The 10,964-nt window shown below is 39.0% G+C and overlaps 1 protein-coding gene across 1 annotated transcript; it reads right to left on the reverse strand.

The window, feature by feature from the left end:
- Nucleotides 1-3,315: 3,315 nt before the first annotated feature.
- LOC307056137 (small ribosomal subunit protein eS6-like) lies at nt 3,316-4,263 on the reverse strand. The gene is made up of 2 exons (XM_079708667.1): nt 3,592-4,263; nt 3,316-3,455 (listed from the first exon to the last, which is right to left on the reverse strand). Exons 1-2 carry the CDS (start codon nt 4,228-4,230, stop codon nt 3,345-3,347), a joined length of 750 nt encoding a protein of 249 aa, XP_079564793.1. The 5' UTR covers nt 4,231-4,263; the 3' UTR covers nt 3,316-3,344.
- Between the last annotated feature and the right edge of the window lie 6,701 nt (nt 4,264-10,964).

Genomic DNA, 10,964 nt, shown 5'->3' on the forward strand with positions numbered 1-10,964 from the left:
ATGGCCATATATGACAAACCCACAGCAAACATCATTCTCAATGGTGAAAAACTGAAAGCATTTCCTCTAAGTTCAGGAACAAGACAAGGATGTCCACTCTTGCCACTATTATTCAACATACTTTTGGAAGTCCTAGCCATGGAAATCAGAGAAGAAAAAGAAATAAAAAGAATACAAATTGGAAAAGAAGAAGTAAAACTGTCACTGTTTTACTATACATAGAGAATGACATGATACTATACATAGAGAATCCTAAAGATGTCACTAGAAAATTACTAGAGCTAATCAATGAATCTGGTAAAGTTGCAGGATACAAAATTAATGCACAGAAATCTCTTGCATTCCTATACACTAATGATGAAAAATCTGAAAGAGAAATTAAGGTAACACTCCCATTTACCATTGCAACAAAAAGAATAAAATACCAAGGAATAAACCTACCTAAGGAGACAAAAGACCTGTATGCAGAAAACTATAAGACACTATGAAAGAAATTAAAGATGATACCAAGAGATGGAGAGATATACCAACAGATGGAGAGATATACCATGTTCTTGGATTGGAAGAATCAATATTGTGAAAATGAGTGTACTACCCAAACCAATCTACAGATTCAATGCAGTCACTATCAAATTACCAATGGCATTTTTTACAGAACTAGAACAAAAAATCTTAAAATTTGTATGGAGACACAAAAGACCCCGAATAGCCAAAGCAGTCTTGAGGGAAAAAAACGGAGCTGGAGGAATCAGACTCGCTGACTTCAGACTATACTACAAAGTTACAGTAATCAAGACAATATAGTACTGGCAGAAAAACAGGAATATAGATCAATGGAACAGGATAGATAGCCCAGAGATAAAACCACACACCTATGCTCAACTAATCTACGACAAAGGAGGCAAGGATATCAATGGAGAAAAGACAGTCTCTTCAATAAGTGGTGCTGGGAAAACTGGACAGCTACGTGTAAAAGAATGAAATTAGAACACTCCCTAACACCATACACAAAAATAAACTCAAAATGGATTAGAGGCCTAAATATAAGACTGGACACTGTAAAACTCTTAGAGGAAAACATAGGAAGAACACTCTTTGACATAAATCACAGCAAGATCTTTTTTGATCCACCTCCTAGAGTAATGGAAATAAAAACAAAAATAAACAAATGGGACCTAATGAAACTTAAAAGCTTTTGCAAAGCAAAGGAAACTACAAACAACACGAAAAGACAACCCTCAGAATGGGAAAAGATATTTGTAAATGAATCAATGGACAAAGGATTGATCTCCAAAATATATAAACAGCTCATGCAGCTCAATATTAAAAAAACAAACAGCGCAGTCCAAAAATGGGCAGAAGACCTAAATAGACATTTCTCCAAAGAAGACATACAGATGGACAAGAAGCACATGAAAGCTGCTCAACATCACTAATTATTAGAGAAATGCAAATCAAAACTACAGTGAGGTATCACCTCACACCAGGTAGAATGGGCATCATCAGAAAATCTACAAACAACAAATGCTGGAGAGGGTGTGGAGAAAAGGGAACCCTCTTGCACTGTTGGTGGGAATGTAAATTGATACAGCCACTATGGAGAACAGTATGGAGGTTTCTTAAAGACCTAAAAATAGAATTACCATATGACCCAGCAATCCCACTACTGGGCTTATACCCAGAGAAAACCATAATTCAAAAAGACACATGCACCCCAATGTTCATTGCAGCACCGTTTAAAATAGCCAGGTCATGGAAGCAACCTAAATGCTCATCAACAGACGAATGTATAAAGAAGATGAGGTACACATATACAATGGACTATTACTCAGCCATAAAGAGGAACGAAATTGGGTCATTTTTAGAGATGTGGATGTATCTAGAGAGTGTCATACAGAGTGAAATAAGTCAGAAAGAGAAAAAGAAATATGTATATTAATGCATATATGTGGAATCTAGAAAAATGGTACAGATGAACTGGTTTGCAAGGCAGAAACAGTGACATAGATGTAGAGAACAAACATATGGACACCAAGGGGGGAAAGACAGGGGGATGAACTGGGAGATTGGAATTGACATATATACACTAATATGTATAAAATAGATAAGTAATAAGAACCTGCTGTATAAAAAAAATAAATAAAATAAAAGTCAAAAAAACATTCAGAGAAAAAAGAAGTTCATCCACATGCTTTGTATATTCAAGAAACAGGAAGAAGGTTGGTGTGACCGGAGCTGGGAGCAGCAATAGGAGATGAGGTCAGAGAGGTAACTGGATGGAAGCAGGAAGACCACTTAAGCAGTTCTCTAAATAATCTAGGCAAGAGATAATGGTGACTTGGAACTAATATTACTGATATATTATTTCACTAAAGTCCATAGTTTACTTTAGCATTGGTTCTTTGTGCTGTAGAGCTGTATGGGTATTGACAAATGTATAATGTCATGTATCCATGTGTGTATGTCAGTATCATACAGAATAGTTTCACTGCCCTAAAAATCCCCCCTGCTCCACGTATTCTTCCTCCTTCCCTTCCCGCCCAACCTCTGGCTGCCACTGATTTTTTTTTTTTTTTACTGCTTCCATAGTTTTTCCTTTTCCAAAATATCATATAGTTGGAATCACACAGTATGTAGCCTTTCTGATTGGCTTCTCTCACTTAGCAATATGCATTCCTCCATGCCTTTTCATGGCTTGATAATTCATTTCCTTTATTCGTTGAATAGTATTCCATTGCATGGATGTACCATGGTTTGTTTTTCCATTAACCTATTGAAGGACTTTCTGGGTGCTTCCTGTTTTTGACAATTATGAATAAGGCTATTATAAACATTCATTTGCAGGTTTTTGTGTGGACATAAGCACTATTGCTGGATTGTGTGGTAAGACTATGTTTAGCTTTGTAAGTGGTTGAACAATTTTGCATTTCCACCAGCAATGAATCAGAGTTCTGTTGCCCCACAGCCTTGTCAGCATTTGGCCTTGTCAGTGTTTTAGATTTTAGCCATTTTAATAGTTGTGTGGTAGTATGTCATTGTTGTTTCAATTTGCAATTCCTCAATAACATATGACATTAAGCATATTTTAATATGCATATTTCCATCAATATATCTTCTGTAGTGAAGTGTCCATTCAGATCTTTTGTCTATTTTTTAATTGGGTTGTTTTCTTTTTGTTAAGTTTTAAGTGATCATTGTATATTTTAGATATGAGTCCTTTATCAAATATTTGTTTTGCAAATATTTTCTCCCAGTCTGTGGCTTGTCATTTCATTCTCTTAAAAGTCTATTCTTCTTCTTTTTTTTAATGTCTGATCTTATTTATGTGTTACTCTTAGAGCATCTCATTTTTGACTGGACTCAGACTTAGAAGTAGAAGCTCTCAGGGCGGACAGCCTCTGTCTCGTGACAATCTGTTCCTGGCGTTTTTCTTTGGCCTCCTTCATTCTTTTTTTTTTGGGTGGGGGGCGCCCAGCCGCTCTGCGGCATGTGGGATCTTCCCGGACCGGGGCACGAACCCGCGTCCCCTGCATCGGCAGGCGGACTCTCAACCACTGCGCCACCAGGGGAGCCCTCCTTCATTCTTTAGGCCAAAAGTTTAGCATATTCTGTAGCCTCTTCCTTATTCTTCTTAGTACGCTGTTTCTTCAGAGCAATACACCTATGATTATGTTGCAGAACACGTGGAGTAACAAGACGCTGAATTTTAGGTGCTTTGGTCCTAGGTTTCTTACCTTCTTTGTTTAGGGGCTTTCTCAAAACATACGGGTGGACATCATGTTCTTTAGAGAGATTGAAAAGTTTGCAGATTCTGCAAGTTCTTCTGGGCCCCAGGCGACGAGGCACAGTAGTATCAGTGAGTCCAAGAATATCCTTCTCCCCTTTTTTTACGATGACCAAATTGAGAATACTCAGATTGGCATCCACAATGCAACCCCATACAGATTTGTGCTTTCTTTCTCCAGTCCTCCTCGGTCTGTAACAGGAATGCCCCTTATTCAGTAGCAGGCAGACTTGGCCATTGGTCAAGACACCCTGCTTCATGGGGGAACCTTGTTTGTCGTACCCACCACTGATTCGGAACACATAACCCTTCCATTCTTCACCCAGAGCGTCAGCAGCAACTTCCGTGGCCATATGCTTCTCATAAAAGGTACGAAGTTTTCGTTCATCATCCACTTCAATGAGTTTCCGGCAGTCAGTGGCCGGAAAAGAGATGTTCAGCTTCATCCTGAAGCAGCCGACTGCCTCCAAGGTGCCACGAAAAAGAGCAGTCTATTATTCTTGATTAACAAAAAATAGTGTAAACATCTCTCTAAGTTAATTCATTTACTACATCATTTTTCTTGTCAGAATAATATTTCATGGAATGAATATAGCAGTGTTCATTTAACCGGTATCTTACTGCTGGGTTTATAGATCCATTCTAATTGTTGGTATTGCACACAGTGTAGAGGTGAACCATCTTGTAACTGAATCTTTGTGTGCAATCTTGTTTTCTCAGTATACATTTCTAGAAGTGGAATAGCTAGATCAAGGGGTTCTTATGTTTTTTGAAGATTTTGTTATTTATTAAAATTGTTCTACAGAAAATTTCTCCCAGTTTACATTCTGATTAGCAGTACAGAGAAAGCATCTATTTCCCCAATCTCTTAAGTAGGTATTATAAAATGCTTTAGAAATGGAAATAGCTTTCTTTTTTCTTCTGAATACAAAAAATAACTCATACTTATGCTATCATTTAAAACTATTTGCAAATTGAAAGGTTAAAAACAATATTTCATTCTTTTAATTTGTATTTCTTCGATTGTTAATGAAGTTAAACACTTTGCCAAGAAAAATATCTTTAGTCCCACTTAAATAACATTAATATAATGGATATGTAATAAATGTGCCATGATAGTATTCATAAAACATCATTTGAATATTTGGTATTCACATGGTACTTTGCTGGGTATTACCTAAATATGTATAGAAGAGTCAATCGCTAACCACTAAGAAATCACAGTCCAAGAAAATCAACAGTCAGTCAACAAACGTTTATTGAGTGTCTACTATTTGCCTGGAACTATGTTTTTTTATAACAACTTTACTGAGGTATAATTAACATACAATGAACTGTACATAGTTAACTGTACAATTTGATAATCTCTAACATATGCATGCACCTGTGAAACCATCACCACAATCACCTTGTTTCCCATCTCTTAGGTTCACTCTCCTTTGTTTTCTGATGTCTTTTGTCTTGAATACCACTGTTTCATATATATTGTCTGGTTTTCTAGTTATTCAAGGGAGGAGGGTATATCTAGTCCCTGCTGTTGCATCTTGGTTGATGATGAAAGCCTGCCCGGACTATTCTACATGCTGGATCTAGTAGAGGGAACAAAATGGACAAAATCCTTGGCTTCAAACAGCCTACATTCTAGAGGGGGGTGGCAGACAATAAATATATGAAAAAACTTAAGTTGCATAAATAAATGATTTCATAAAATGTGTGTCAATAAAATAAGATGGTAATGTGATAGAGATGCAGTAAAGGTGTCTCTGGGGAGGTGACATTTGAGGAGATGACTTTTGAGAAAGAGGCTGTCACTTGAAGAGCTAAGATAAGAGTGCTCCAAGATAAGGATATATGACAAGTCCAAGGGCCCCCAAATAGAAATAAGCTTGACTTACTTTACAGGACAGATACAAGGCCAGTGCAGTTGGAATGTATCTGAGACGGGAGATGAAGTTGGTGTGGTAGGTAGGCTGAGCTTAGAGTAAAAGGGTCTTGTAGGTCAGTGCTCCAGTTACCAACTGCTGCGTAGCACAGAACAGCAATCGTGAACTATGCTCATGAAGCTGGGGGTGCCTGGGGTGAGCTAGGCGGCCCTTGCTAAGGGTCTTGTGTGGTTGCAGTCAGGTGGTGGCTCGGGCTGGGGTCATCTCAAAGCTTCTTCATCTCCCTGTCTAGAGCCTGGGCTGTTTAGACACATAACTGGAGGATGGAACATTTCTGGCTCCTGGGCACCTCTCTCTCTCTCTCTCTCTCTCTCTCTCTCTCTCTCTCTCTCTCTCTGGTATCTCCACATGGACTTAGGGTAGCCCAATTTGTACATGGTGGCTAAAGGTTTTCAGAGCAAGTATATCAACAGAAACTGGCAGAAGCTTCAGGGTATTTCCAAACCTAGCTTTGAAGTCACACAATGTCACTCCCACCACATTTGGTTCATCGAGGTAGTCACAAAGATTCACCCAGGTCCAAGGGGAAGGAACATAAATTCTTATTATTGGAAGAGCATCACATAATGTGTGGATATGTTCTTAAATCACCACACTCATGACAAAGAGTTTGGATTCTATTTTTACAGTGGGAAGCCATTGGTGGGTTTTTAACAAGGGAATGATACACAATGATTTACAATTTTAAAAGACCAATCTGTCAGGATTATTTAGATGCAAAATCAGTATTCAAGCACCAATCCCATTATTACATACCAGCAAAAACAATTAGAAAATAAAATATGAAAACATAATACCATTTACAAGAGTGTTTTTAAAATACCAACTACATAGGAATAAATCCAACAAAAAATGTGTAAGACCTTTATGCAGAAAACTACAAACATTTTTTGAGAGAAACTAAAGACTAAATAAATGGATATACTATTTTCCAGGATTGTAAGACCAATTACTATAAAGACGTCAGTTTTTCTCAAATTGGTCCATAGTTTCAATGCAATAGCAATCAAAATACCCACAGCTTTTTCTGTAGAATTTGACAAGCTAATTCTAAAATGTATATGGAAATGTGAAGGATTAAGAATAGCAAGCCACTCTTGAAGAAGGAGGAGGAAGAAAGGAAGAGGAGGAGGGACTTTCTGTACTTGATATAGACTTATCATAAAGCCAGTGTGACCCACTATTAAGGCAGTGTGATATTGCCACAAGGAACACAAATAGAAAAATGGATACATGGACCAATGTAACAGAAGAGCCCAGAAATAGATCCATGCACATATGGACACTTGATTTATGTCAAAGAGACATAAATGCCTTTTTTTGGCATTGCAAAAAAAGGAAGGAAAGGATGGTCTTTTCAGTAAATGGAGTTGGAGTAATTGTGTATCCACATGGAAAGGAGGAAGGAAAGAAGGGAGGGGGAGGCATATACTCTGCAGAAGTACTTGCACATATGCACTGGGAGACATGTACAAGAATGTTTGTAGCAGCATTATTCATAACATCTTAATTTAGAGACAACCCAAAGATTCAACAGTAGGATGGATAAATAAAATGTGATATGTTCATAAAACAGATGATTTTACAGCAACAAAAATGAATAAACTGCAGCCTCATAGAGAATAGATGAATCTTAGTTAAAAACGTAATATTGAATGAAAGAAGCCAGACACAGAATACATGTGATTTCATTTCCAAAAAATTCAAAACCAGGGAAAACTTTTAGCGATGTATAATCAAGTGATAAAACTATAAGGAAAGGCAAGTCAGGATAGTGACTTTATGAGGGAGATAGGGGTTAACATTGGGAAGGGATTGTAGGGTAGGGCTTCTAACGTGCTGGCTATATTCTATTTCCTATCTTGGGTGGTGATTATACAGTATTTGTTTCATAATTCATATAGTAGTTGTACATGTACGTTTTATGTACTCCCCTATATGCACGTTATATTTCACAAGAAAAAAGTTTTAAAATACCAAGTTCACTCTGGCTACTGTGAAAGCAGGCAAGTATGCAAGTGGGAAGTCCAGTTGTCCAGTAAAGACATGATGGAGTCTTGGACCAGGGTTGAGAAGTAGTCAGATTTAGGAAATAATTTAGAGGTACAGGTAACGGGACTTGATATGGAATTTGAAGGGCAAAAAGATAAAGCAACAAACACACAGACAGTCATAAAACACAGCAAGAGAGTATGCAACAGAATTAACTAAGCTTCTGAAAGAGAAAACATTAATGTGAAGTGCTAAGTTGTGTGAATGGGTATTAGATGGAGGACTTCTGTCCAACAGATTAGGGAAGGCTTCATAGAAAAGCTGGGAAAACAAACACTTGACTCAGATTGTGGAGGAAACGGATAAGGGAGTAGTGTATATTTTACAGGTGGAAGATTTGTATTGTTGTGTACTCTTTTGCCCATTATTATATTTTTGAGACCTTTCATATATTAGCTCTCAAATAAGATTTTATCTACTTATGACTACCCTTTGGATCCACAATAAAAGGTGTAGCATATCACTTCAATCATAGTAGCCATTCCATAAGTCTTGATTAAACCATGAAGTCTTGAACAAGTATATCGCACAACTTCTGGAACCCAGGAGCGGCCACAGGAAGCCAACACGATGATCACATGATCCTGGTGGACTATATAGCAGTGCCTCTATACTATGGAACACATATTAATAGCTTTTACATTATTGGCTTCTTTTTAACTTCAGGGTGTTAACAGAAGTTTTATTATTTTACTTTAAAAATATTTTTTAATAGATTTATTTATTTATTTTTGGCTGCGTTGGGTCTTCTTTGCTGTGCACGGGCTTTCTCTAGTTGCGGCGAGCGGGGATTGCTCTTCGTTGCGGTGCGTGGGCTTCTCATTGCAATGGCTTCTCTTGTAGTGGAGCACGGGCTCTAGGTGTGCGGTCTTCAGTAGTTGTGGCACGTGGGCTCAGTAGTTGTGGCCCACGGGCTTAGTTGCTCGGCGGCATGTGGGATCTTCCCGGACCAGGGCTCGAACCCTTGTCCCCTACACTGGCAGGCAGATTCTCAACCACTGCGCCACCAGGAAAGCCCAGAAATTTTATTTTTGATACAAGATTTTGTCATTGGATAGACTGATGGGTGTGGGAATAAAGGGGGGGTATATAGAAATAATGTCTAGAAACAGAAGTTTGTGGGAAGGGAGACTTCTCAGTCAACCCACTTCATCTAGGAAGGCTTCCTGAATGAGTCAAAGTTGATTTGAGAATCATCCAGAATTAACAGTAGAAGGAGGGAGGATTTTTTTTTTCAGGCTTGTGGTAAAATGAGAGCGGGAGAAGCAATGATTTTAAAACTCCTTGGAGGGCTTCCCTGGTGGCACAGTGGTTGAGAGTCCGCCTGCCGATGCAGGGGACACGGGTTCGTGCCCCGGTCTGGGAAGATCCCACATGCCACGGAGCGGCTGGGCCCGTGAGCCATGGCCGCTGAGCCTGCACATCTGGAACCTGTGCTCCACAAAGGGAGAGGCCACAACAGTGAGAGGCCCACGTACTGCAAAAAAAAAAAAAAAAAAAAAAAAAACTCCTTGGAGTTTCTGATTTCATTATGATTCTAGGCATGTCACTCCTTTTCATACACCTTATGACATTAAAAAACTTACTGTTGGGCTGAATGATAGTGAATTTTACTTTGATAGGTGTTTGAGCTTCCACTAGAGCCCTTAAGAGAATTGGAAATGAGAACACTGAAAACCAGAAGTGGAGAGAAAGCGACAAAGGGAAGATTCTATTAACGAGAGTACAGGCAAAGTGAGATGACAGTAATGTTCACACATGTTTATGTGAACCAGGCACCATTCTAAGGGTTTTATCTGTATTAACACATTTATTCTCATGACAATACTGTGAGGTCATCCTCATTATATAGATGAAGAAACCAAGGCCCTGAGAGGCTAGGGACATAAGTTGGCTGAGGTTGCAGAATTGGAATTTGAAGCCAGGTATTCTGACTCTGGAATTCATACACTTAACTGAGGTGCCAGACTATATCTTTTATTTATTTATTTATTTTTGGAAGGATGTGAAATATTTTTGTTTTTAATTTTTATTGGAGTATAGTTGATTTACACTGTTGTGTTAGTTTTAGGTGTACAGCAAAGTGAATCAGTTATACTATATCTTTTTCTTAGAAAAAGAGGAAGAGATCGCATAAATGTTGGAATTTCTTTGTTTCTTCATATTGCTAACATAAACTACAGTGACATTTTAATATGACATACGGAGACAATTATCTCCTCTACTTCAACCCTATTGCTTATTCCTTTGGCTTTCCAGTGACAACCATGTCATTCTCTGGAGTGATTCTGAGTTTAAAATGTAGCTGACCTCAGCTCTATTTTTTTTAAAAAAACCTAAAATATATTTGCTATTTAAAAAAACATTGCATAGCTTATTCATATTTGAACAAAAAAATCAGCTGGGGCCTTCAAGTTAAAGATCCAAGATAAACAATTAGATTTTTGGTTCTGAAGAATATTGAAATACCTTACAGCGATGTATTGGACTTGGGGTGTTAATGTGCATTAAACTGCAGCATGTTATGGAGGGCTCAGGCGCGATTACCACTAATTACCGGAGGTCACAAGCGCTGTCATAACTGGCGGTCTTCTTTTTAGCCTCCTTACACTTGAGAGCATGAAACACTGTGGGAAAAACATGCAACTTCCAAATTAGGGCGGATGGAGAATGGTATTGTAAAGTAACTTTTCTGCTGAGCTCGAGAGTTCCTACCTCTTTAAGTTGTAGACAAACCGTGCAAGCGCAAAAAAGACATCTAACTATTCTACAAATCGTCACACCCACCCAGATTAACCAGAAAATAGATCAGAACTGGAATAAGAGTTGCTCTTCAAATAATGCGCTTGGATTTCCTGAAAAGCTACGCCGCAGGAACTCTAACCCTGGTCCCCAAATGCTTTTGTAAAGTCTTCCCCAGAAACCCTCCCCCTGCAGCCTCGGCGCCTTCCTAGCTGTGCCCTGCGCAGGGCTCCCCAGCCTCCGCCCTGGACGTCAGCCTCTGCACCCCGAGGCCAGTTCCGAGTGGGGAGCGGCAGAGCGGAGGGAGAGAGTTGAGCGAGCGAGCGAAATGGTCAAGTCCTCCTTAACTCTGGGCCCCCTCGCGGGCCTCACCCCTCCTCCCAGGGGTTGAGATTGGAGAGGAAGTGGGAAGGCTTCAATCGGTTCCTCACACCAGCGCCCTC

The sequence above is a fragment of the Hyperoodon ampullatus genome (assembly GCF_949752795.1).
Source record: "Hyperoodon ampullatus genome assembly, chromosome: 7".
In the NCBI taxonomy this organism is placed as follows: domain Eukaryota; kingdom Metazoa; phylum Chordata; class Mammalia; order Artiodactyla; family Ziphiidae; genus Hyperoodon; species Hyperoodon ampullatus.